General features: G+C 48.5%; 1 protein-coding gene across 2 annotated transcripts; it reads right to left on the bottom strand.

The window, feature by feature from the left end:
- Positions 1-201: 201 nt before the first annotated feature.
- WDR45B (WD repeat domain 45B) lies at positions 202-25,733 on the bottom strand. Of its 2 annotated transcripts, XR_008200999.1 has the most exons (11): positions 25,564-25,733; positions 21,609-21,683; positions 13,396-13,497; positions 9,844-9,931; positions 8,733-8,827; positions 6,276-6,466; positions 5,611-5,696; positions 4,674-4,775; positions 4,074-4,195; positions 3,241-3,701; positions 202-2,635 (listed from the first exon to the last, which is right to left on the bottom strand). XR_008200999.1 is itself a non-coding variant. In XM_052657200.1 (10 exons), exons 1-10 carry the CDS (start codon positions 25,628-25,630, stop codon positions 3,595-3,597), a joined length of 1,035 nt encoding a protein of 344 aa, XP_052513160.1. In that variant the 5' UTR covers positions 25,631-25,733; the 3' UTR covers positions 202-3,594. The 2 variants fall into 2 exon arrangements, 1 of the variants encoding a protein (XP_052513160.1); XM_052657200.1 differs by having other exon boundaries at positions 202-3,701.
- Positions 25,734-27,570: the final 1,837 nt, after the last annotated feature.

The raw sequence follows: 27,570 nt of genomic DNA, 5'->3' as shown, positions 1-27,570 counted from the left end.
ATCCAAAGTAGAAAAGAGCGCTCAGGTGGATGAGACACCACAACCTGGCTCAGGAAGAGGAGCTGGGGTTGAGTCACCCTTGGCTTGAGCAGTGCCTGACCATCTGGTACAGAAAGATGAGGCCCTTGCCTCATTACATGCTGGGCAATCAGACCCAGACTGAAGGATGAAAACAAGACCCGTACATTGAACCCAGTGAAAAGCGTTTTGTTTTAATCACGAGCCAATACTAGAAACCATAAGGGAAATAGGCTGAGCAATCAGACTACGTAAAGATTCAAGATACACAGCAAAGTAAAACCCCTCAAACTGAAACAAAGTGAAAAAAATGACATGGGGTGATTGAAGTCCTCATAAATAAAATACACCAACAGGAAAATAACCAAAGGCATGAGTAAGCAATATACAAAGTAATTTCACATGGCCAGCAAATGTATTCCAAAACGCTCAACCTGGCTAAAAATCAGAGATCTTTTTTCTCCATCAAAGATTAAAAAGCTTGTGCTCAGAGCCTTCTGGTGAGGATGAGGTGCTGGTTATTGAAGTTGACACAATCATGGCAGGCATGATACATCTTACACATAAAGATGCTCTGGCCTGGCAATTCCAGTTCTATTATCCAAAGAAATAGGTGAACAAGTGTGTAAACATGTACGCACAAGGATTTCCATTTCCAAAATGTTTATGAAAGCGAAAAATACAAGTAGGCATCTTTGGGCAATTATAGTACATCCTGACACGTTCTTGATTGTGAAATGTTAAAAGAATGGTCCCAATAACGCGATTGAGAGTCACAGACTTCACCCCCGAAGGCACGGGGGTTCCAAAGGTCATCGTCTCTGGAGATGGCAACTCAGGGTGATGTTGATTCCCACTTCATATTCTTCTATATGTTCACCTTACAATGAACATTTTGTATTGTGATTAGTGTTTTTTGATCCATTCTGAAGACCAAAATTTCAGCACAAGTTCCAAAAACACTAAAATTGATGAAATACTTTTTACAGAAAGAAAAGAGGCCAGGGACCAAGATGTGTGAAATCACCTACAAGTTTGGTTTGGTTGCAGAAAGGAAATGCAAACATGAGAAGCTTTGGTCTCACAAGCTGCAGGGTAAGGAGGGGAGTGGGCCACACCTTCCAGGCCACGGTGAGCACTGAAGACTGACAGCACAGACGAGCCGGGGGCCTGGGCAGGGGCGAGGCTGCAGGGCACAGAGGGCTCTGTCCCCAGCTGACACACTGGAGCCCTCCCTCCACCCCCCGTTCACGGCCTGGGGAGCAGGCAGGAGAGCCCAGGGCGCAGGGCCCCAAGAAGCGGTTCCTGAATGTTCACACGGGCATTTGGGGGAAAATTAATCAGGCTGGTCCAGCCTAGCCACCAAGTGGGGCTTGGGGAAGCCCTGGACACGAGACTTTCACGCCTGCCCCTCCGTATCCATGTTCAGGGGCTGGCAGGATGCAGCCGGCAGGGAATTAGAGGCGGCCGTGGCTTACAACATGCTTTCCCTACATTAGGCAACAATTCAGTGGTTATCAGTTTGAGAAACCAAGTCTGCTGCTGTCCCTAAACTGAGGAAGGTTCACCCAACAGCCCACTGGCCAGGGACAGCTCTTCCCGCCACCTCCCTGAGGGGGTGAAGTGAGGCCACGTGCCCAGGCCCGAGGAGGGTGGACAGGCCACGCTCCCTCGGCCTTCTAGACTTCAGCCTGCCCTCCAGGAGCCTTACCAGGGCATTTCCCCGGCAAGACGTGGTACTGTCACCATCCCGAGGAGAAACCCCTGAGAAGACCACCAGAACCTCTTGATGGCGGTCACTCACACACCACCCAGGGTGTCCCTGTTCGGTCATTTTACAAAGCATGCAAGGCTGTGCCTGGGGTGGCAGAGCCCGCACCTGCTCCCACACTGTGGACTCTTAATGGATGTGCCAGAACAATCTGGATATGGAATGTTCCCAGGTACGGCCTCTCCCGGGGCCAGTGAGCTGGCTCCTCAGCCCAGCTTTCCTCACCAGCTTGTAGCATCTCCACACACCGTGACACCAAACTTTGCAAAATTCTCTTCCTACTTTAATGTATATTTGGATACACTAAAGGCATTGTACTGGGGAAAATGTAAACTAGTGATTACACAGATGTGAAATACCCTCTTACTCCTGGGCCCAAAGTTAAGGCTGTTAGAGACACTGATGGATGGCCCAACACCAGGCTTTCCCCCAAAGAGACCTCAGACAGAGCTTCCTGACCGGAGACAATGGACACTGCTAGGGAACACCACTCTCTTCCTCTCTGCTCCCGAAGCTGGGCTGCCCCCGGCCCCCACGTGGCCATGGACAGTTCAGGCCACGAAGCACACTGGGCCGTTCCTGCAGCCTGCAGTCCAACAAAACTGGGGCTGTGGTTTTATAACATACAATTCTCTTCCCTTGATGGGTACACAATACAACAAAATTAGCCACGTTTATTTAAAAGAAATGTTACAAATACGTGTGCAAAATTAAATTTCATGATTAAATACACATAAAAGTAACATGCATACTTTACACTGAAATCCACAAAGTTAGTTGATTACATGACAGTAAAAGAACTGGCAAAACTGAGAACTTGCAGCTGCAGATTTTAATGTTTGCAACCTGAAATCAAAATAAAATTAAGTTTAAAGGGAAGTTAAGAAAATTAAATATATACCTCAAGTAGTACTAACAATATAGAGCCCATAACCTATTTTAGTTACCAAATGTTAAAGAAAAAGTATGTGCCTCTCATTCCCAGAATGTTAGTGTGCAACTATTGTTAAAAACGGGGAGAGAAGACGGTGAGAGGGAAGTGGAAGCAGCCGGCCAAGCCCACAGGACCAGGCACTGCTTTGTTGAGACGCGGGTTTCCCTTCGTATCCTCCGAATGAAGCGATGCATTCCTCTGTGACTCAGTTTTGAAGTCTACATGTGACTCTGTTCCCTACGAGGAAAGGGGAACTCCCTTTGACCCAGAGTGTCGCCAGGAGGCCACAGGTGCGGCTCACGAGGTGGGCCTGGCGCTGCCTCAATCCCGATGGCTCCAACAAGAGGGGGACATGTGATGTGTGACTCCTGAGGGAGACACCAAGCCTGTGAACTCTAAACTTTCTTCCGTTTAGACGGGAGAAGGGCCTCCTCCCTCCTCCTCCTAAGGCTGGCGGTGTGATAAATAATCCCACTTATATCTGGTGAGAAAGAACCAAGATTGCTCGTGTGTTCACCTCTCCATCACAGACTCAGCGAAAAGGATGGAATCTGGCGCCACAAACGAATTTCACGTTGTCCCTCCTTTTCTCAACGTGCCCCCAGTGTGTCTGGAGCCCTGGCTGCAGGTGGCGGGTCCGGCAGAACCGCTGAAGCGAAAGGTGAAGCCGGCGGTCCGGCAGGAGTGTCCCCGGGGGTGCCCTGCTGGTTCTTCCTTTAACACTGGACTCAGGAGGCCTGCTTCAGAAAACAGCCACAAGTGGCTTTGCGCAAGGTCCCGGGCCGTCCCTCCAGCCCACTGTCACCAGCCCCAGGAGCTCCAGGGGCCACTGGGCACCAGGGGCCGCGGTGCTCGCGCTCCTGGTGGAGGGTCAAAGCTTGTCATCGGTCATCTCCAGGAACTGCGCGTACACGTCCCGGACGCACTCTCCCTTGGGGTTGAACAGGAACTTGTAGTAGCTGCCGTCCGCACAGATCGCTGGGCAGAGGAGACCGCGTCACTCAGGGTGAAAAGCAAGCAGCCCGCACTGAGCTTGCCGCGCAGCCTGAGTGGAGGCTGAGCCACCCTCAGGCATCTGTGCGTGACAGGGGCACACTCGATCGAGAACCCACTGTTCTGGGGGGTTGAGCTGCATCTACTCAGCTAGTGCAGCAACGGGAGAACCCAGGTCATTGGTTCCAAGACCAAATGATCTGCCCTGTCAACTTCCCAGGAACCCCCAGAAGGCAGGTAGCTGCATGAACCCCGAGAGGGATGCACAGGACCCCCGGGAGAGAAGAAGGAACACCAGTGAGGCTGGTGTGGCACTGATCACACCCGGGGCCACTCTCCCCGGGAAGGACCACTTACCAATGACAGCGTTTGGCTCTGTTCCAAAGGCACAAATGCATGGAGAGCCTGAGGGGACCTGAAACTTGGAGAAACTCCACTTGGAACTGAAGTATTTTGGAAGGAAACTGGCTGATGCCAAACTATGAGGACAAGGAAGCAAAGAAAGGAAGTGACGGTCACATGACAAAGTCAGACACAGCTCTCCTTACTGTCGGCTTAGCCTTAATGATTCAAATTCTATTTTTGCTTTTAATTTTTATTTTTCACACAAAATAACTAAGCTGTTACAAACGGCTCTATCAGAAACCCAGAAACCATCACCACCAGACGGGGCACAGGGTCCTGCTGCCACCGCATCGACTGTCTGAACAGCAAACACGAGGATGACTGCTGGAGTCCAGGACCAAGCTCTGCCTCCCTAGAAGGCGCCTGGAGCCTCATCAGATTTCCTAAGGAGCTAATGGCAGGATGAGTCGTGATGCCAGTCTTAGCATCAAGTAATCTGCACTGGTTTTTAGAGAATCAAATGAAGGACCAACGAGAAGCATCCTGCCTGTGACTCAGACCCAGTGGGCGAGCACTCAGCCAAGGCTTCATCCTGCTAACTGGGAAACCTACCTTGACTGTTTATTCCTTTTTGGATCTTCAGCTGCAAAAATGTGCACCGTGCCGTGGTCACTGGACACACAGATGAGGGAAGCGTCCTGATTGAAGTTGATGCTGCAGAGGAAGCAGATGAAGCTCGGGCCTCGGTCTCGTGTGGACACAGGAGCGAGCCCTGACCCCAGCTCTCCCGCTCCAACACCCCCGTGGTCAGGACGGACAGTCATTTTACCAGGGTCAAAACCAGGGCACAGCCCCTCCTCAGGTGCCAAGAGCAGACCACCTTGCCACCCCAGGGGCCCTGAGGCCACTGCCACAAGCTGGCCGGGAAAGAAAAACTCCCCTCCAATGATCTGGCCCCCAAGGTGGGGGGCGTCACTCGGACTGGCTGGATGGGCCCCAGAGCAGACAGATGGGAGAGTGGGTTGCATGACGGGCCCCACGGACACAACATGCAGATACTGGCTATATTTTTATCACTTAAGCCCAACTGCAGCTCCACACTCGCAAAAGCCACAGACACAAGGACTGAGGTCCTGCCCAAGCAGGGGTGCAGCCCCCTCAGAGCTACAGACACTGTGAGATGTGGTAACAACCACCACAGAGAGACCAGGTCAGCCTCACTGGAGGCTGAAGTGACTAGGGACGGGCTAACAAGGCCTCCAGTATCTGCTCGAAGACACTATCAAAAAAATAAGCTGAAGGGACAGTGGAGAGATGAAATAAAACAGGCAAATTCTGACAAATGCAGGGTGACAGGTCCATGGTAACTGTAATATTCTACTTCTGTGTATATCCCCATGATAAAGAGTTAAATCAGTAATAATAAAGTGAACTCAAAACCCAGCCCCTTCCAGTACAGCAGCCCCGCCCGCCTCATGTGCGTGGTCCTGCCTCTCCCGCCAGATCACACAGGGCCCCTTCTCTAGGGTGAAACAACGTGCTTTCTTACCAATAAATATTAGCTGCTTGAGATCCTCTTCGTAGTTCCTGGATTAAATGCCCTGATGAAGTATCAAATATTCGTATAAGGGTCCCCTTTGAAAAACAGTGAAGTGTTTCATTATCAAAGATTCACAACTTTTTAATTTTTTTTGAAATGATTTTTATTCACAAACCCATTAGCCCATCGGAGTCTTTCCCAAACTCGCCCACATAAACTAAAACTCAACTTTCCCCATTGTCACTGAGAACAAACCGAAGTCTCTTTAGTCTGACAGCAGCCAGCAGCGGCTGAGAGAGGGTCAGACAGCCCAGGGCCCAAGCCCTCATGTGGCCCTCTCGGAGTCCTGTGCACACGCTCCCCTGGCAGACGCCCTAGGCTGTCCGGGTCCCCGAGAGCCGTCAGTTCACTCGATGCCCAGGGAAACGGCATCTTAATTCTAGCTCCCACAGCAAGTCAGAAAGAGAAACACTAACTCCGCTGCCAAACAGACAGAGCACAGCTGAAGAGAATGACTTTTGGACCCTCTGTCAACTATGACCTGCTATCTGAGCAAAGAACCTCGGGGCGTTGAGATCTTCAGGGAAGGACTAGTGTGCCAGGAGCCCACACCCTAGAGCAGGCGAGGTCACTCTAGAGGCACGACCTCCGGTGGGACAGGGACACCCACTTACTTTCTCAGATGCGGTCGCGATTCTTGTTCCCTGCAGGTTGAGAGCAATGCAGCTCAGGACGCCCTCGTGGGCAGGAATGTCCACTGGCGGCTTCTCGGTGCTGGCCAGGTCCACAAGCTGCACATGGCCTGTGTGCGTGCCCGGGAAGGCCAGGAGCGAGTTGTTACTGTTGGGGCACAGGACACAGAGGCCTAAAGAGAGACAAGAAACTTGTTAAGAACTCAGGACCGTCCCAATGTTTCTGCTTTTAAACAACCACACCTACTCTCTGCCTTCCCGGTCTCATGAAAAAGTAAGATTTAGTCACAAAATCCTCTCCCAGTAAAGGGCAGCAGGGAGCCAAGCAGAGTTCACTCCCTCGAGATGGCTTCATAATTGAAAACATTTGCTGAACTTACTTTATCAAATGTATGTCTTTTGGGAGAATGCAAAACTGTAAAATCTAAAAAATCCCAAAACTCGACAATAAATGTAACGATAGATGGAAAACACTGTAACACACTGCAAAGGAAAACCAAAGACCTGGCGGGGGGGGGAGCTGTCCTAGGACCTCAGCCTGGAGCCTACCTCCCTCCATTGACAGAGTAAGCGCCGTCATAGTACAAATCTCCGCAGGCTTTTCTGAAGAAACAGGCAAGCTGCCACCAAGTTACAAGGAAAGTAAACAGTCCTAAAATAGCTCCTTCAATTCTTACATAACAGGAACAAGATCAGAGGACTTAATTCTACCTAATTTCAAGAATTATCTTCAAGTTCCAGAAATCAAGGTGGCCTGATATTGGCATAAAGACAGAAACACAGACACTGGAGCAGAACAGAGTCCAGAAAAATCCTACACTTACTTAAAAAAAAACAACTGTCAAAGTAATCCAGTGCAAAAAAAATCATTTTTAAACAGATGGTAAAGGCACTTCTCTAAGCAAAAAACAAAAGGTCACAAGTAGAGACATGAAAGCTGTTAAAGGAAAAAGCTCACTGGTTAAGGCAACTAACTACAGAGCAGTAGTAGTAAGATCAACCACACACAAAGCCGGCGGGAAGGTTAAAAGACAAAAGCAGTAAAACCATCTGCATCTGCAAGGAGTAAAGGCTACACAAAAAGATGTAAAACCCAATGCCAAAACCAGAGACCGTGGGGAGAGGGAAGTAAAACGCAGGGCCGTTAAAACGCATTTGAAATTGAGAGGTCAGCCATTTAAAATAATCACACGCATACATACTGATTGCTATATATAAACCTCGTAGTAACTACAAACCAATAACCTATAATAGACACACAAAGAAGAGAAAGGAATCCAAACGGAACACTCAAGAAGAAAACAAAAGAAGAAAGGGATGAAGAGGACCTACTCAAACAACCTAACACAGTTTGTGGCAATAAGTACCCACCTATCAATAACTACTTTAAATGGACATGGACTAGACGCTCCAGGCAAACACAGAGAGTGGATATATACCTGATGGAATACAGTGCAGCCATAAAAAAAAAAAAAAGCAAAATCCTGGCATCTGCAACAGCACGGATGACATGCAGGGTGTTTTGCTAAGTCAGAGAAAGACAGATACTGTACGTTAACACAATGTGGAATCTAAAGAATAATTATAGTATGACCCAGCAATTGTACTCTTCAGTATATAGGCAAGAGAAATGAAAAAATATATATATCCACACAAAGACCTGCATGTAAACATACACAGCAGCTTCTCTTCCTAACAGCCAAAAAATCTGGCGTGGACCAACAGCTGTGATATACCCATATGATAGTATGTTACTCAGCAATAAAAATGAACACAATAATAACACACACACACAAATGAAGGAATCTAAAACATTAAGCTACGAGAAAGATAGCAAAGGCATCTGGAAAGGCAAAACCTGAGGGTCAGGTGGGGAACTTGCAGCCGGGAGGCCTCGGGGGGGTGGGGCTGTTCTGCTTACTGTGGTGGCAGCCGCACGACTGTTTACAGTGACGAGTTTATCACACGATACACTTAGAATGAGTGAGTTTATACCTCAATAAAGCTAGAAGAAAAAACCAAAAATTTTCAAAGCAAAGATGATACAATGAGTAACAAAGCCACATGCAAAGAAGAAAACAGGAAGGAAAGGCCTCAGAACTCAATGAAACCACGGATTCCAGGCTCACCATGGAGCTCCTGAATGGCTGACAGTCACTGTGAAAAGTCCCGAGAGACCCAGAAGGTTCTGGTAAGAGGCGCAGTCTCAGTTCCACAGTGAGGAGGCTGGGCTGTGACCCAGGGCAAGTTCACAGGGGGCTGGGGAGAGCTTGCACCTCTCAGACCTTTCCCCAGCATCCCAGATGCTCCAGGACCCACCACGAGGGTGACGTCGCTCCAAGACCACCTGGAGGAGAGGCGCCCAGCACGGGTCTGCGTCCCACTTGGTCTGGACTCAAGAAGCCCATTTCCACCATCGGTCCTCCTCTGGATTCTTACCTTTAGGGTTATAGCAGGTTTCAAAGACGTGCAACTGATGGGGATTATGTGTGAATGTAAACACTTTGATCATAGAGTCCAAAACAACCACAATTCTGGAAAGAAGAAAACACCATCAGAATGTTCTCTCCCCCAGAGTGAAACTCAAACATTTTGTGGCTTTTGTTCTTATTATTTGGAAACAGAAACATTCCAACAACCACATACAAGAGGCTCATTCCCATTCCTGACCCCGGAAGCGGGGCAGCGAGGTGTGCGAAGCAGGTCGGCAGGGAGCCCGAGGACAGGACGCTGACACCAGGACTGATTCCCTCCCACTCGGGAAGAGGCAGGTACAGCCTAAGGTGGGGCGCTGGTGGGAGGGCATTCTCATCAACCATTCTCTCTACAGAGTAAGAACCAAGTAGGACACAAAGCCAGAAATTCTATCTTAAGAGACTTTTAGACATGTCTTGACAGTTCAGAAATGTGAGAAAGCAGACCTTTGATTTGGCTCCAGGATCTGCATTCTTACAAGCCCTAAATGTTGACATTCCTAGAAGATACAAGTCTACCTACACTCCATTCACACCCCACGCCACAGTACAAATGGAAGCTCGGCGCCACTGCGATCAACGTACTAGGGAAAACTCCTGCGTTCTACTAAACACAAGCGGCAATGTCTGGGAGAGACCGGCTACTTTCAACAGGTGAGATTCAGTGACACTCTCTGTGAGCAGTTCCTGAGTGTTCCTTTACCTTCAAACTGAAACATTTATGAGGCATGATGTGGACAAGCGTGGGCTAAGAGGGAGGCAATTCAGGGGTCAAAACTCATGTCCTCAGCCTGCACCTGACAGGCAGGGCGGTTCCCCTGAAGGACTGACAGCTGGAGGCAGGGCCAGCCCAGGGCCGGGTCCACGGGGTGCACCCACTCCCACTGACTGCTCACCTCCAAACGACCCCAGGAGGCAAATGAAACTCACTGACCTATGTTCTTGAGTCAAAAACTACAGCCTTATTTTTTATACATCATTTTCCCAAACACATCTCTTCCTTCAGTATAAAATGATTTCAGCCATCTTCAGAGAAGGTGACTATTCTATCTTAAAAAATGAGACACCAAACCTACCTATCTCGCCGTAACTTGGCAGCCTTGACTTCGGTAGAAAATTCTATTTCAATCACAGTTTTCTTCTTCAGGTCGTCCCAGATCATCACTGAAAGGAGAAAGACTCTATGAACACGACAACGGAGAGGCCAGGGGCTGGCTTGCTAGAGGCACTCCTGAGCGAGTCTTCGCACTGGAACACCTGTGGGGGCGGGGGCAGTTATCCTCTGCATTTGTACACGTAAAGAAACTGAGGCCAAGAGAAGGCAGCCTGCCCAAGGTCACACAGCAACCTGACAAAGGGCAGAGGAGGACGGGGATCTGAACCAGAGTCTTTCACCACCAGCCACACGGTCTTTCTCTAATCAATAAAAATTACAGACCAGCTTACAAAATAAGCTCCTAGATATAAAGCTCTCCCAGGCCCAGCCCCCAGGTCTCAAGCCACCGCTCCTGCTCACCCGCTCGCTCCCACCCCCCACCTCACTCTCCCGCATGCCTGCTCACAGCGCAGGTGCCCAGCCTCTGCCTCTCTGCACACTCACGCGAACCTCTTCCCTAACAACCCTCGCCCAGCTTCCAGGCAAACTTCCCTCTCTCCTGGGTCCCATTAGACTGAGCCGAAAAGCAAGCCCTACCACAGGTACCAAGTGCTGGAGATAAGCCTGGATCAAGAAAGAAAGGGCGGTCTCATGAGGCAATCAGACACATAAAACCCGGGCCAGGGCTCTTCCGCCCCAAGTTCTCGCTCTGCTTCAAGCTGGAGAACGCCTTCTGCTCACACCACAAGCTTCTGTCAGGATGGATCAGCAGTTTACGTCCCAAAGGCTGAGACAACTTACAGACAACCCTGGAGTGTGTGTCCAGACCTCTTCTCTCCTCCACTTGAAAAGCTGGGTATGAGGCACGTGGGGTGAGGGAAATAAGCTCCCTCCACAGTCAGGTCACAGCTGACTGAGAATGGAAGGGAAAGAATGTTCTCCTCAAGGTGGGATTCAGGGGTCAGTTTTGTTAGAATGGGTAAGTATCATCTAAGTTTCAAATCAAGAAAGAAATGAATACCAGCCTACCAGAACTGCCAAAATTATTAACATAGAATGTATTTACTATTGAAGAGGTTAGTTATAATTCATAACCGCTAAAAAATGAAGCAGTGTTTCTTGCTCCTTGAAACACCATCTGTGATAAACTTCTCCTGTCAGCTCCTCCTTAAAGGGCACCAACATGTCAGTGAGTAGACGGTTACCTTATCGAAAACAGTATCTTTCCAAAACCAAATGGTCACAACTTTTCTGGGCAAAGGACACTCTACTCTTGAACACAAAAGGCGATTCAGTGAACTTCCTCTGGCCCTGCAACCTAACACCAGAAAGTCTGTAACTCAACATGAAATGGCTCAAACTAGACAGAAGTCCAGACAGAAGGATGTCAAGGGTGTCGCAAAAACAGGTGAGCCCCATTTTCAGAAATGTTTGGAAACAGCATGATGAAGCCCCAGAGGCAGCAGCACAAACTGTCACTCACAAAAGAGACTTGGGCAGTGAGAGAAATCCAAGGACTCCAGTTAATGCCAACTCCCTGTGGCCTCTGAAGGCTGCGAGCTGCTTTGCTGCAGGGAACTGGAAATTTAAAATGTTCTGGGTGGGATTCTGTCTTTTAATAATATAGTTGTTAATAGCAAAAACAGTATTTCAAAATTCTGGACTCCCTTCTAAAAAGGAAAGGGCTGCTCTGCTACCTGAACAGCACCCTGTCTGGGCCCAGCTGGTCGCCGTGACAGCCAGGCTCCTCCAGTCCTGTTTTATTCTGTTCTCACAAACCAAAGAAGCTAGATTCTTTACACTGTAACACCATGTATCTTAACCGGCAATTAAGAAAATATTTAGAAGTAATTTTGACATTACCGAAAAAAAGTGTAATAAAGACCAAGCTCTTTTCTTAAAAATCACCTTTAGCACACTACAAAAAGCTTACATTTTACTCAAAATGTTCAGTTAGAAAATTGCTTTCTTCTAAGTCTGTAAAATTCCTGAGACTCTCTTACTTCAGAATTTTTTTTTTTTGAGAGTAAGATGCTACAGGTGAGAGACCCCATATTATCCAATCCACTGCTTCCTTGGAGGTGGGGAGCAGTGACCCCCTCCTCCCCCAACAGTGCCACAGGTGGGGCCAGGCTCTTGACTCCTCACCAGTCATCGATGAAATTCCTCACATGACAAAGGCTGATCCAGCAGCAGGATCTGTGCCTATTCCCACGGAGCCCAGGTCAGGTAATTCCTGTTCCACTGCGAGACCTGCCCTTGGCCCCAGCACAGCTGCAGGACTGTCACTTCTGGGGGGCCTCTTCCAGGACTCACAGCCACAGTCCTGCCCGTCCACGCCACACTGGCAATGACCTGGACAGCAGCCAGGCTTCCTACCCTTCGGCCTGTGTTATCAGGGCAAACCCTCAACCCGAGAGTGGGTTCCATTCCCCACGTCACATCCGCACAACCCGCCAGGCTCTACTGAGAAACTGCCAGTCAGGCCCAACCCTGCCCAGGGCCACACACAACTCTGCGTTTCCGTGCCTGCCCTCTTTCTTTACTTCATGGTCTCAGGCAGATCTCCAGCTCACCCCCATCTTTATTTTCTGTAGGGAGACCTCCCTTGCTATACTCCTTTCCTCTGCCACCAAGCCTTAAAAGAGATGGTCTCCATGGCCCCTGACGTGGTGGAGCCTGTTGCCAGTGGGCTCCAACTCAACAGCCCCCTAGGGGTGCAGTGGCCACCCAGGCCTCCTCCCGTCTCTAGCATCTGCCTGATGCCCACACTTACTTCCCTCTCTCATGCCTCTTCTGTGAACACGGCTCCCCTTTCTTTTCTTCCAACCGCCGCGTCTGCTGAGCCTTATACTTAACTGCTTCCTGAGACTGTTCCTGAGAACTGCTGGCGTTGCTTTCCCAACCACACCCTCACCTGGCACCTGAAGCTCCGGGGTCTGTCCCCACCTTCTTCCCCTGCTCTGTTCTCCTTCACTGGGTTTCTTCCTTGTGCCCCAAATGATACCTACATTTACAGACACATGATATTCAGCTGAACTTGTAAAGTTCCTGTTTCTCCTTTACTTTCAAAGAGCCACGCCCTTTACACTGCCATCTCTTTGAACAAAGGCTCACACATGCACACGAGGAAAAACATTCTTCAACCCAGAGCCCAGCTGCTCTGGTCTACACGTTTCCACGAGTCCATGGCTCTCCGCAGAAGTCACCTCCCCACACCTGGCTTTCAGCGAAACTCACAGCACAGAACACCCACCGCAGAAGAACACCCAGGACAAAATGGGGATGGAGGCCCCCATCGAGTCAACCCGAGTGAAAAGCATGTGCTCTGTCCACGGGGAAAAGCGACTCTGGTCACGTTTCCTCTCCTGGGAACAGCGGAGAGCACTCTCTTTCTGGACGCTTCTGTCCCTTCAGGAGTCACAGGGCCACCAGGGGAGGTCCAGTGTGGCCAGACACAAAGATACTCTAAAAAGTTCAAGACAGGACTACATGTGAGACGCATTATTAAATGCAGGATTATTTTACCTACCTTTGTTCGGAGGGTATTTTGGCTTTTTCCCACCACCAACTAAAGCTAAATAGTTGCAGCGAAACAACATTTCAATATGGCCAACTCCTCCTTCTAGAAATTCTGAAATGATAAAAAGAAGTCAGTATGTATATTTTACAGTTTTTTTTAAAAAAGGTAAAAACAGTCAGCATTTGATTTTTAATCAGCAATCTGTATCTACGATCAGAAATGAAAATAGTGACCAGCTAGGAAAATAATTAGCTTCAAACCTCTCAGCATCAAGAACTGTATTTTCATGTATAAACACTGAGCACCTAAGAAGCCAATATAGCAAAGTGTATGAAATATCCAAATTCATAGTTTAAAGTGCAGCAAAGTACCTAAGATCTGAGAAAGCATCTCAAATGGTCTGATGCAAAAGCTGGAATTCCTTTTCACCACTTTTAAACACTTCTTCCCCTGGAAGTCCCAAATGTTCACAAATGTTCACAAATCATGTGAAGGGGAGTGTGTCGGCAGATTTTCAGGTGTGCTGCACGACAGAAGGAAGCCCAATCCTCAGGGGAGCCTCAGAACCCCCAAAGGAGCACACTGCTCTCCGAGCGGTTCACGCCACAGCTAGGCGCCCCCACCCTGGTCTGGCCTGACCACAGGCTCCTGGCACAGTGAGGGTACAGCAGAGGGCAAGCAAGGAACCCAAACCTTTGAAAATCAGAAGTTAAACTAAGAATGGACTCCTACCTGTCTAGTCGGAGCCACACAAGATGGACCCAAAGTCCATCAGCTCACTTGAGAAGTTTCAGATTCAAGGCCTAGCAGAAAGCCTAGAAAGGACTCTGCATCTAACACTATCCACAAGGAACACAGCTCTCCTTACAAACAGTTTACCGTCCTGTGGCACACAAGCCGCCTCAGGTGATTCTGGCTGTAACAGGATGTCGCCACACCCCAAACTCAAAGGACCACAACACTTCAGTCCTTAAACTGCTCCCTGCTGGTGTGCGGCCTCAGACCCGAGACAGCCCAGGAATCCTCCACCCCACAGGCCAGGCCTCCGCCGCCAGGGGCGTCGCCTGGCTCCCTGGCGCTCACCAGGTTCACCAGGTCCAGGGAGACTGTGCAGTGTGCTCGGCTGCTCAGTTGTGTTCGACTCTTTGCAACCTCATGGAATTTTCTAGGCTAGAATACTGGAGTGGGTCGCCATTTCCTACTCCAGGGGATCTTCCTGAGCCATGGATCGAACCCAGGTCTCCTACATCTCCTGCACTGGCAGGCAGATGACAAAGGGGGAAGAAAATACAATGGAGAAAAGACAGTCTCTTCAATAAATAGTGCTGGGAAAACCGGACCACTACATCTAAGAGGGTCTTCCCTGGTGCCTCAGCAGTAAAGAAGCCACCTGCCAGTGCAGGAGACTCGGGTTCAATCCCTGGGTCAGGAAGATCTCCTGGAAAAGGAAATGGCAACTCACTCCAGTATTTCTGCATGGAAAATCACATGGACAGAGGAGCCTGGTGGGCTACAGTCCATGGGGTTACAAAGAGTTGCATACGACTAAATGACTGAACAGCAAGTAAAAGGAGGAGATCAGAACACTCTCTAAAACCATATACGAAAATAAACTCAAAATGGATTAAAAATCTAAATGTAGGACTTTCCTGGTGGTCCAGTGGTTAAGACGCCACACTTCCATTGCAGGGGGTGTGGGCTCAGTCCCTGGTTGGGGAACTAAGACCCCACTTGCTGTACAGCATGGGCAAAAAACCCAGCAAAAACCAAGCCAAACGAAAAAACAACAAACACCTAAATGTAAGACCAGACACTATAAAACTCCTAGAGGAAAACACAGGCAGGACACTTCCTGACGCAAATCACAACCATACTTTTTTGGATCCATCTCCTGAAGTAACGGAAATACATACAAAACTAAACAAATGGGACCTAATTAAATTTAAAAGCTCTTGTACAGCAAAGGAAATCATAAGCAAAACAAAAAGACAACTTACATCCTGGAAGAAGACATTTGCAAACATTGCTACCAAGACGGGATTAATTTCCAAAACATACAAACAACTCATAAAACTCAATAATAACACACAACCAAAACAAAAGACGGGCAGAAGACCTAAAGAGATATTTCTCCAAAGACATACTCACGGCCAACAAGCACATGAAAAGATGCTCGATGTCGCTAGTCATTAGACAATGCAAATCAAAACCTACACTGAGGCACGACCTCGCACCAGTCGGAATGGCCATCCTCCAAGAGTCCACAAATAGTAAATGCTGGAGGGGCTTCCCTGGTGGTCCAGTGGTTAGGAACCCGCCTCCCAATGCAGAGGACGTGGCTGTGAGCCCTGACGGGGAACTACAATCCCATATGCTGTGGAGCAAGTAAGCCCCGCAACTTCAGAAGCCTGCATGCTGCAATAAACAGCCTGTGCCAACATGTAAGATCCTGGGTGCTGCAACTCAGACCAAATAAGGGTTATTTTTTTAAATGCCAGAGAGGGTGTGGAGAAAAGGGAACTCTCCTACACTGTGAGTGGGAATGCCAACTGGTATAGCCACTATGGAGAATAGCATGAAGGTTCCTTTAAAAACTAAAAATAGAGTCACCATATTAACCTGCAATCCCACTCCTGGGCATATAACCAGAGAAAATTCTAATTTGAAAAGATACATGCACCCCAATGTTCACAGCACCACTATTTACAACAGCCAAGACACGGAAGCAACCTGACTGTTCAGCAACACACAAATGGATAAAGACAGGATAGATACACACAATGGAATATCACTCAGCCATAAAAAAGAACAGAACGATGCCGTCTGCAGCAACATGGATGAACCCAGAGATGATCATACCAAGGGAAGTAAGTCAAAGATGAAGACAAATATCACATGGTATCACTCGTATGTCGCCACAATCATTAATCAGGCCACCACCAAAACAAAATAGAAAACAAGCTGTATGGTGGCACCTCAAACAACTGAACCCAGAGCGCCGCGTGCTGCAGCGGCCCCTCTCGGGGGCGCGCATGCAAAAGAACTGAAATCACATGCCTGCTTACAGAAGCATTATTCACAACAGCCTAGAGGTAGAAGCGGCCTCTGTGTTTACGTAATATTATGTTAAATGAAATAAGCCAGTCACAAAAGGACAAACACTGCACAAGTCTACTTATATGAGGTCCCTAGAGTAGATAAATTCATAAAGATAGGAACTAGGATGGTGGTGGCTGGGGGAGTCAGTATCTACTGCGGACAGAGTTTTTGCAAGATGAAGAGTTCTGGGGGTCTGTGAGGAGTGCAACTGTTTCCTCAGCGCAGGTTCAGTAAGTTCTAGAATCAAATATATCAGGAGAAACCTGTAAATTATGCCAAGAGGTAACTAATACATTTTAAAAATACTCTCCAACCAACGGAGAATGTTTCAGACTAATAACAACACTACGTGAGCACTGAGGCTTCAAACTCATCACTGCTGGATTTGTTAGTCGCAAGTCTTCTCAAGTTCCAAAAGCAGTGAGTCACCAGCAGATGTGACCAAGCTAACGGGAGAATAAAGAAATGCCAGGAGGCCCAACAGCCTTGGAAATGTGACCTGGGCACAGTGAACCAATCAGGGAAAAAAACAAAAACCGAAGTACTTCACACAGAGAAATCACCAAAAATTTCTGTTAAAAGGAAATTACATTCTGTTTCAAAGGGTTGTTTTTTTTACATTTTAATTTAAATGATATAGGTTGTGATTTTTCTCTAAGCCTCTTTCTAACAACAACAAAACAAAAAAAACCCAGTGTTACATGAAATCAGAATTACTTTATATTACCTGGATGCTAATTTATGGCTAACATTTTGATGCCTTTTTTTTTTTTAATCAATGTCAAGATTACAAAGATGTTAAGGGTTAAGGATAAAGACAGAGAAGCAGTTTTAACCACTGGAAACAGTCGTGGCCTCTGGGATTTAACTTTGGAAAGAGAGAAGGGCAGATTTTTCAGCATCAACCAATGAGGCAGGGAAAGAAAAACAAGAGGCTTTCTTGGGAAGAGCAGAAGCAAACAAAAGCGAGACTCCAAACTCCAGGAGAATCAGAGGATTTTAGCTCCCCCAAACCAAGGGCCACAGCCCCCAAGTTGTTGGAGAGGAGGAGTCTCCTGAAAGGAAGCCCAAGGTTGCCACTAGAGCCCCAGAACCCCAGGGCTGGTCCTGAAAGATCCACAGGGGTCGCCAATTGGCGGAAAAAGCAGAGAGACGCGCCCATGTCTCTGAAAGCAGCCAGGCCCAGTGGCTGGCTGTACAGCGGACTAAAATTAAGGAGAGGCAGAGAACACAAGACAGGCTCCCGGGAAACTGACCGGTGACAGCTTCAGGCACGAATCAATGTCTGACATGTCCTACTCTCCCAGCAGAATCTGCCTCCAAGCGATAAACTGGAGGGATACCCTGGAGGTCCAGTGGTTAGGACTCTGAGCTCTCAACTGCCAAGGACTTGGGTTCAATCCCTGGCTGGGAACTAAGATCCCAAGCAGCTTGGCCAAAATAAACACGCACACAGAGCAACTGAAAGAAAATGGGGGAGAGGGACGTCCTGAGTGTTGGCTTAACCTCCAATCCACTGAGAGGCTCTTGTTTGAAGGGGCAGAAGTCAGCTCTCCAGTGTGACATTACCCACCAGCCTCTTCCCACGGCATCTGCCCCTCAACCCTCAGCTTCTTCTTTCCTATTTCCCAGGTGTTTTAATAGAAATAGCTTAATTATTTCTCATTCTACAAATCACATATTATCACTATAAAAATGAAACACAGAACAGCATAAAGTAGGAACAGCTGTAAGCGAGATCACGTGTGTACTTCTGGACTCAAACCAATGGCACCATCACACTAGTTTCCAACTTCTTCACTCTTACATTCCGTCACAGCTGTACTTCACGTCAGCACGTACCACAGCATGTACCATCTACTGTCTTTTTCTCATTTTTTTCCTTCAGATAAAATCCTTTAAGTATGATCGCTGGATCAGAGCATGTGTGTGTGTGCAAATATAGAAAATGAACCATTTGTCAAATTTTTCTACAAAAAAGGTTGTACCAATTTAAACTTGTAACCTAAACCATCAAGACTAGGAATGTGCCTTTCCACACGCTCCCCACAGCCATTGCTAACTTGGACACAACCCCATTCCCCCTACACCCACAATCAGCTCAGCCCCCTCCCCATCTCACATGCTTCCCACTTCTTTCTCGTTCCCTCACCCACCGCGTGCTGGACTGACCACACAGGCCATGGGGCCCACACGACCTGCTCTGAAACTGGAGGATGACGGGCCATGGGTAAGACCCTGAAAGACTGTCAGGTCAGGCAGGTGCTGAACTGGGCGGCATCGTGGACCGTGTGCAGACAGGCCACCTGTTATTTCCAGTCACTGGGTGGTCTCGCCAAGGACCCTGCCCACATTATTCATCTCTGCACCCTCCACCCCCAGTGCAGTGCTTAGTGGGCTCAGAAACAAGTGGCCTCACCTGCTGTCCCATCTGTCACAAGTCATCCCATCTAGGCCTCCGTGTGCCCTCTGCTCCCCAACACACGGCTACCCACGTTACACGTGTGAGCGCTGGCGGTGTGGAAGAAGAGTCAGGCAGCGCCGAAGACAAGGGGCTTGAGCACCTTGCAAGTTCATCGAGCGTGGGCACCTTTGGGATGTGGGAGGGTTGTGTTTCTAAGTGAAGACGGGAGCTAACCTTTTAGTGCTCCTTTCATTTTTATAACCACGTAGACATAATTTTATCCAAATGTTATTACTCCTGACACATCTTTGTTCAAATTATGACGTGAACCTTCTTGCCAGGATATGCTTGGATGTGTGTGTGATATACGTGAATCAGAGTCCTACGCTCCGGCCGTGCAGCACCCTAGTGAGAACGCCACACAGGCTGCGCTCCCAGAGCTCCCACTCCTCCCGAGTGAGCCGCTCGGCTCTGTGCACCGGACACAGGACCTCCAACACCTTGGAGGAGAACGCTGCCTCCACTGGGGGCCCAGGATGCCCAAGAGGGCTTCCAGGCACTGCCAGCTCCATCCAGCAGTGGGTGTGACTGCAAGATGCCCGCGGATCACAGCCTGTCGTGCAGTGCCCCTACACAGAGCCACGGTCACAGCGGAGGCAAGGCTGAAAGCCCAGGTCTGGGACTGACCCTCCAATGCAGGCACACTTCCTTTCTCATACAGGAAAGCAAATCTGGACGATAAAATAGGAACAAGGTCAAGTCTCCTGCCTGTTTTGAGTTCGCTGCCAGAAATAAAGCAGCGGACCAGCCTGCAAGGGCATGTAGGTGGGGTCCTTAAACACACCATCAACAGCCACCACATGGCCCTGCTGGATCCCCAGCAAGTGCAAAATTCACCAAAGTGAAGCTCAGAGACAGTCTGAGCCAGACACAGTGCAGCTGAGCAGGGACGGGAACAGACACAGCACTGCGACATGACAGTAGCAAGCCTTCCTGGAGGCTGAGACACTTCTTGTTTTCACTCACTGTTATAAGAAATCCTAGATCCACTGTAAACATTTCATTACTTAGGAAGCAACTTTTACTATGCCGCTAACGATTCAACTTTGACACTGAAGTCTAGTTCCTAAGTTTCTAGGTCAGTTTAGGTAAAAAGCATCTGGAAATTTAGGCAAGCTGTTTCAAAATACTTTGGAACTATTTTTCTGTATAAAACAGAACTGTCTTAATTTACAATGCAACCAAAACAAATTAAACAGAAGTCAGAACCTAAAAGACTAAAGGAGACTCCCACTATTGATGGCAGCGCTCAGGAGACTCCCACTATCCCTGGCAGCGCTCATTAATTCCAAAGACCCACTCTTCAAAGGTAACACTGTTGCCACCAATGAGGAGCCAATAAGCTTACAAAGCACTTTCGGTGTGTGCCTCCCTCATCCTAATTCATCCATCTTTACAATAAACTTAGGAGGTAGGCAGTTAACATTTTCATTTTTACACAAAAACAAACTGAGGCCAAGAGAAGGTGAGTCATCTGCCCAAGGTTACGCCTGCCCCATGTCACACAGCAGCCTGATATGGGGAAGAGCAGGACTGGGATCTAAGTAGTGTGGGCCCAGATCTGAGCCTGTTACCACATGGCTGCCCTGAGCTTTCTCTAATAAATAAAAATTACAGACTTCAGCTAACTCAATGGACATGAGTTTGAGTAAGCTCTGGAATTGGTAATGGACACGGAAGCCTGGCAAGCTGCAGTCGGACACGACTGACTGACTGAACTGAACAGACTTCAGCTTACAAAATAAACTCCTAGAAATAAAGTATCACTTGCTGTTTTACATACCAGGGTTGCACAGAAGATTTTACTTGACAAAGAGGTTTCACTGCTGAAAAAAATAAAAATCTGAAAATCTCTGATGTAGACTATTAGTTGTCAAAAAGGAAGCGGGCTGATAGGGGAGCATAAGAATACAGTGACTTCCTCTTACGGAAAATATAACTTGCACACTGAATAAAAACCAAAACCACGACTGCAGGAAGAAAAGGAGGTTTCTCACTGTTTATGATTTATCTGAGATTTGTTCATCTGTTGGCAGGTAAGGACCAGGAGTCACTAAAAGCTCAAGAAAAATACATAGGAAAGAAGCAAATGGGAAAAGTCTACCTATTAAATTACACATTTTTCCTGCCAGATGGGAAAAGGACCACCATTATTTTATTTTACAAAAAGAATTCCTGATTTCAGCTTGTGAAAACTTGTATTCCATGAAAACATAATTTAAGACACTGAAATACAAAAAAAAAAGACTGAAATAAGAAAACAAAAGCAACTATAATTTATTGCCACAATAGTATTTTCGAAGAAAGAGTTATTTTCAGAGTCAGCCCTACCCGTCTTGTCTAAGCCTCTCTCTTCGGCTCCCCACAGCTTCATGATGGACACGAAGCATGGCGAGGCCGGGGCAGCCACGCCTGGGTCGCCCAGCAGGGCGAGCCAGTGCTGGATGCACCAGGGTCGCCTGGACCCACAGAAGCATTGCTACACCCAGTCCGCAGAGCCCAGCGCTCGTAGAAGCTCAACACAAGGAAGAGCAGAGCTGCATCCAGGCTGACAGGCCCACAAACAACTTCTCACAACCCACTGCTCTCCAGTCTGAAGGACAGCACCTAGACGCTGAGGCCTGGGAACAGGCAGAAACCAAGAATGCATCACTCTTACCTTGCTTCTCTTTTTCCTTCAGTGGATCGGTGTTATAGACTCGGAATCCATTTTCCATCCCACACGCAAAGCATCCTGAAGTGTGAGAGAGACAAATTAATCACCTCACCGGGGTCTCAGCTGAAGACCCCAGGCCTGGAGCAGCACGTGCAAGGGGTCCAGAGACAGCAGCCTCTCTGAGGAGCTCTTGTGGATGCTCAGGCCACACAGACGCAGTCCGCACGCGTCATGATGACTCTCCTCGTAGACTGTTATCAAAGGGTTTGCACATTACTCCACTTGCCCCTGCAGGGCGCTTCTGGCATCCCATGGGCCAGGCTCTCTGCTCCAACACTTAACTCGGGCAAGAGGGGCTCAGCAGCTACCGAACCAGCCACTCTGCCACCCCACGTGTCCCTCAACTCCAGCCTCTAATGCCCACCACTGGCCTCCCCGTTCCCAACACACCTCTCCAGGGCTGTATCAGGTACCAAGCCCTAGAGAGGCAACGACAAACAAGAGAGTCCACAAGGACAGCCACAGAGCAGGCCACCTCAGCAGGCAGGGACACAACCAGGTGGAGAGAGGTGGAAGGACTAGTATGGAGGGTCTTCTAGAAGGCAGCTTGAGGTCTCCATGACCTCACTCCCACCCGGAACTAATCCTAACTCCCTAAACCCATCTCAGTCTCCATCCCCAGGGCACACACCAGACTGTTAATGGTCCAACTGAAGATGCTGTGAGGAAGTGAAGGAAGCACTCAAGTTTTAAGATGACCCTGTGATCTGGACTTCACTTGCCCAAGTGTGATCAAGACCACATTTATCTCCATCAACACCACCAAGTTCGACTGCTGGCTCATATGAAGCTTGTGACCAGAAAGAGAAACACCAAACCCTTCATTTCTTTTCCCAAGACAAGCTGCAGTGGCTGGACCCTCACCACGACACAGCGCTGACCTGAGAGCCAAAGCCACCCTCAGAGGCTCTTCTGGCTTTGATCCGTGTTCCAGCATTGGGATGACATTATTCTATTCTATCAACCACTCCACCCCCACAGTGTGAAAAGCATGCTTCTGTTTTTTTTGTCCAAGTTAGGCATAAAACTACAAGGACCGTAACAGCTTTCCCAGGAGTTGGAATCTGTTCTGTAATTAACTCTCAGGCTCTGAAATGAACTTTATCTGGGCCTGGAGTCTGACACTCACTGGAAAGTACAGTGTTACTTATTATCTCTTATTCTGGGTTGTAACTCCCTCTTTGTGTTACTGGAATCATGTAATCTGGACAGAAGAATCAGAGCTTGGCTTTCTGGAAAATAAGGAAATAATACAAAAATCCAAAGTTTTCCTTTGTTTCTCAACTGTTACACCTTCCACAAGTTTCAAGCCTGCACCGACTTACTTGTCTTCACTAGAACACACATATTTCTGACAAGACTTGTATTAAATACATAAACAATCCCTATAAATCCATAAGAAAAAGGAGCTCATTTTCCAGTAGAAAAATGAGCAAAAGATTTAGACGTTTCACAAGAGAATATCCAAATGCTTACTAAACCTACAGAATCAGGGAAATGCAAATACAATCTCACATATACATCACAATGAGATCTACTAAACATCCACCAAAATGGCCAAAATGAGTGTGCCAAGGCATGGGAATGGAGGGCAAACCAGGAAACTGTTTGCATGACTGCTACTGTCCATTCTACTCCTAGGTATACAAGCCTTGTAAAAATAACATGCATTCACTAAAAGACAGGTAATAGAATGGTCACAGCAGCACCCCTATGCTCAAAATGGCCCCAAACTGGGAACCTACCCAAATGCCTACCAAAGGTTGAATGGACAAACCAACTGTGATGTAGTCACACAAACAAATACTGCACCCATGAGGATGACCTTCAATTATACTCAACAGTATGGGAAAAAAGCTCTTGCAAACACGATGCTGAATAAAAACGCCAGAAACAAAATACAGTACAGAGACAGGCAAAACTAGTCCATGTCGCTGGAAGTTAGGCTGGGCGAGTGGCCCGAAGGAGCACGGCGTGCCAAGGCATTTGGTTTCTTACCCTGGGTGCTGCGCAGGTGTGTTCAGTTTGGAAAATTCACCAAGCTGAATACTTAGGATACATGCACTTTTCTGTAAGAGTAATGCACTTCAGTAAAAAGCTAGAAAAAAGGTCCTACAAACACAAGACTGGAAACCACTCTCTAAGAAGGCTAGGCGTTATCCTTGCTATTTTGCAGGGTGGGAGAAATAAATTAACTGATTTTAGTTGGTTATCACACAACAGTTGGCATGAACCTTCCCATCCTTGCTATCTTAAAGCTAGTCTACAGAAGTGTGTCGACTCAAACCTTCTGTTTCCCACGGGAAGAGAAAGAAAAGCGGCAGCCGGATTACAGAGACGCACACATATCAACACTTCAGAATCTCGAAACTAATACAACTTATCTTTGGGAGACGATAAGTCAAAAGTTCAAACAACTTAAAGTTATGAGCAAAGGTTTCTAAAGCTAAAGTTTCAATGAGAGTGCTAAAAATGCTGAGTGAAAATTAAAAGTCAACAGAAAAACAAAATGTAACTAACTCAATAACCTGGCATACATTTTAATTATAGGGAATTAAGCTAAGGGTAAGCAGAAGGTCAAGTATAAATGCATTTTTTTTCCCAGCAACACTTTATAAAAAATTATAAACCTCACTGGTTTCTAAAATAATTAGCTTTATTGTGAACCTCAATTATTATACCGAAACCTACTACAAGGATTCCTCATCTGGCCCTAAGACAGGTATGTGTGCTTAGTCGGTCAGTCGTGTCTGTATAGATCTTGGATTTAAAGGCCAGGGAGTCAGTAAGCTTTGTGTTTCCGGTTTGTTTTTTAGGACTGCCTCTCCCTGCCCTTAATATCAATCAGTCATTTCTTTCCATTGAAAGCACATTTCTTAAGAAGTTGCTACACCACGGTTAACTCCTGAATGAGTTTTCAACTGTAAGAAACCTTTTCAGAAATCTACTGGCCCTCCTCTGGAAATCAAAATCCAAAGTGTTCAGCCACACACTGCCCGATGCCCAACTTCTGGCCCCCAGAGCGGACCCCACAACCCTTGCGATCCCCAGCCCAGCCGCCCGCATCCCACATTTTTCCCCTCGTCCAACTCCACTCCTCCAAGAACTCTTCCCGCCCTTAACGGCTCCTCCCTGTAGGAAATCCCGGCCTCGCCTCGGTTCCCAGAACACACTTCACTGTCCCGGGGCCCTACAGTCAGAACCTTGGAGCCAGCACCCCACGCGCCCACGCGCTGACACAGCTGGGCGACCCCCGCCCGGCCTACGTAACTCTACCCCAAACTGGCTCCACAGACATGGATCCTGCAGTTCCTGCTTCTGGATCCTCTTCAAACGCGCTTCCAAAGCGAACCCTCAGAACAGACGCGGATCCCCCTCCCTGGGCCAGAGTGGGGCGCAGTCCGGCATCACGCAGGATTTCAGAAAGGCGAAAAAGGCCATCTCCCGAAAAGCCGGGCTGAACAGTCCGGTTGCCACCCAACAAAAGAAAAAAAGTGTGAGTTCGGCGGCATATTCTACGACAATCAGCAGAAAAGATGAGGACCTTCGTGGACGAGGTCCTGGGCCTGCAGGGGCATTCTCACCTCGATGCGACCCCGTCCCGGCCGCTGGGGACCCTAAACCCGCAAGAAAGAACCGACGCCGCCCCGGAAAATCCCATCACTGTCCGACCTGGATGGGGGTGGGGGGTCAGGGCGGCGGGGAAGCGGCCTGGGCAGGGGGGAAAGGGGCGGCCTGGGGGAGGAGGGCGGCTTCAGGGGCAGGGGAGAGAACGCCAGGGGCAGGGGAAGAGGCCTGAAGCCGGTGAGAACGCCGCCGCAGGGCTGAGGGCGGGACCCCGCGAGGAGGGGAAACGGCGGCGGTGGGGGGGCCGGGGCCACTGACGGGCTCTCCTCACCATGGTCCTGGTTGAAGCCGGCGTAGAGCAGCCCGTTGCCGTGCGGGTTGCAGGGCAGGAGGTTCATGGTGCCGCGGGATCCACCGCGCCTCAGCGCCGCATGCCGCTCCGGGAGGTCGACCGCCGGGATCGGTCTGGCCAGCGCCGATGCTGCCGCGGCCGGAAGCGAAAGGCCCACCGCCTGCGCGCGCAGCCAGGGAACCGCGGAGCGCCGAGCAATCCACCCACGGCCTGCCGGGGGGGCAGGGAACGCCGAGAGCGTCACGTCTCCGGGGGGCGGGGCCGCGTCTGAAGAGGGCGGGTCGACTCGGCTTGGGGGCGGGGCCTGACCTGAGAGGCGGGGTCGCATCTCTGGAGCGCGGGGCTAAGGGTGGGAACCACCTGACTGGGTACCCCAGCCGTGCCCCTCAAACCTCAGGAGCAGGCAGGACCCAGACTCTCACACTAACTCAAGCCCCCCCCCCGGAAATCATGTAAATTAAGGAAAGAGATTTTCTTATTTTTAATTGATAAAAGGATAAGTATCTCAGTATAAATAACAATGCTTTGTGGAGTTTTTAACAGGTGTGCTAGTAAAATGTTCGCGAAAAGAGCAAAATGGGTGGAAGTGAAGAAATGGAAGTACAAATGTTCCTTGAACAATGCGGGGCCAGTTAACACGCAGATTTTTTTTTCAAGAGTACACGACCCTGGTTGGTTAGATCCACAGCTGCAGAACCGTAGATAGCATGGATAAGAGGGAAGACTATAAATTAGACGCAGATTTCTTTACTGTGTGAAAGGCGGGTGTCCCTAACCCCTGTGTTGTTCGAGAGTCAAGTGTAAAGGAATGTCTAGACTCTCCCACCCCCACCCTCCACCTCCCCATAGAGAGACCCCCGCCACAGGGACACAGACTGCCCCCCAACCAAGGACCCAGAGCTATCCACAGACACACAGCTGACATGGAACCCCCAAGGCACAGAGCCCCCTTCAGGACACGCAGAACCTCCTACAGGGACACAGGGCTCCCCAGGACACAAAACCCCCCTAACAGGCACTAATCTGTTCTGTATTAAAACCCAGCTTTCTATTTGTTACGAGGAAAAACACCTTCTAACGTTTTAACAGCGTAGGCCCCAGGAAGAGACACTTCTCAATGCTTTTGGAATGCTGTCAGTGTCCCTGTGACCAAGTGTGTCTCCACTAGGGGCTGGGCATCCAGTGAGTTGTCTGTCTACTGTGGGGTTATTAAAAGTGTCTTTTAAAAGATAAAATGTACTGAGCAAGCCCAGGGAATTTAGCCACCAGTGGAAAAGAGTTGCACTCCATCTACCCATCAATGGACAGATACGCAACACCAGAGAGGCAAGAAGCGAACACCAGAGCCCCTTATGTCCACGTGGATGAATATCAAATCAAGAGAGTCAATTCCTAGGCAGGTTGATAAGTCTGGGATCCCTGAGGAGGAGAAAGTGGTCTGGAGCCCTTGAGAAGGAGGAAGGGGTCCCAGGCTGGGGCTATCAAGGAGGAGAAAAGGACAACATTTTTTTTTTTTTTCTACACTGCTTTGTATCAGTCAGTATAACAAAGTATCTTGCTCGAGGACATGTTTCTCCTTAACAAGAACCTTCTGACTAATCTTGTTATCTTAAGAAGTATGTTGTGGGAGTGGGTCTGGTAAGACCTTTCTATTGTTACTTCTAATCTTGTTAATTTAAGATGTATGTTGTGGGAGTAGGTCTGGTTAAAGTATATAAGACCTTGATAAGAGGTGGGTTGGAGAAGGAAATGACAATCCACCCCAGTGTTCTTGCCTTGAGAATCCCAGGGACGGCAGAGCCTGGTGGGCTGCTGTCTATGGGGTTGCACAGGGTCAGACGTGACTAAAGCGACTTTAGCAGCAGCAGCAGCAGCAGCAAGATGTGGGTGGGGGCACTCTCTGGCCCCCTTCTGATGTCTCTGTCAGAAGCTTTCTCTTTTTTCTTTTTTTTTTTTGCACCAAAGGCATATCCTAGCTTTATTAAA

This window comes from Budorcas taxicolor, chromosome 19 (assembly GCF_023091745.1).
Source record: "Budorcas taxicolor isolate Tak-1 chromosome 19, Takin1.1, whole genome shotgun sequence".
NCBI classification, from domain to species: Eukaryota; Metazoa; Chordata; class Mammalia; order Artiodactyla; family Bovidae; genus Budorcas; species Budorcas taxicolor.
This window is presented reverse-complemented; position numbering and strand designations above follow the sequence as displayed.

What these genes read in the sequence shown, in the direction of transcription:
- WDR45B (XM_052657200.1), bottom strand. Translation starts at nt 25,630, where the DNA reads ATGAACCTCCTGCCCTGCAACCCGCACGGCAACGGGCTGCTCTACGCC. An exon ending in CAAGCAGCTAATATTTATTG is followed by an intron (nt 4,776 to 5,610) that starts GTAAGAAAGCAC and finishes CTTCCTCTGCAG; the next exon opens with CATCAACTTCAATCAGGACG. An exon ending in AGAGCCAAACGCTGTCATTG is followed by an intron (nt 3,702 to 4,073) that starts GTAAGTGGTCCT and finishes TCCTCTGCCCAG; the next exon opens with CGATCTGTGCGGACGGCAGC.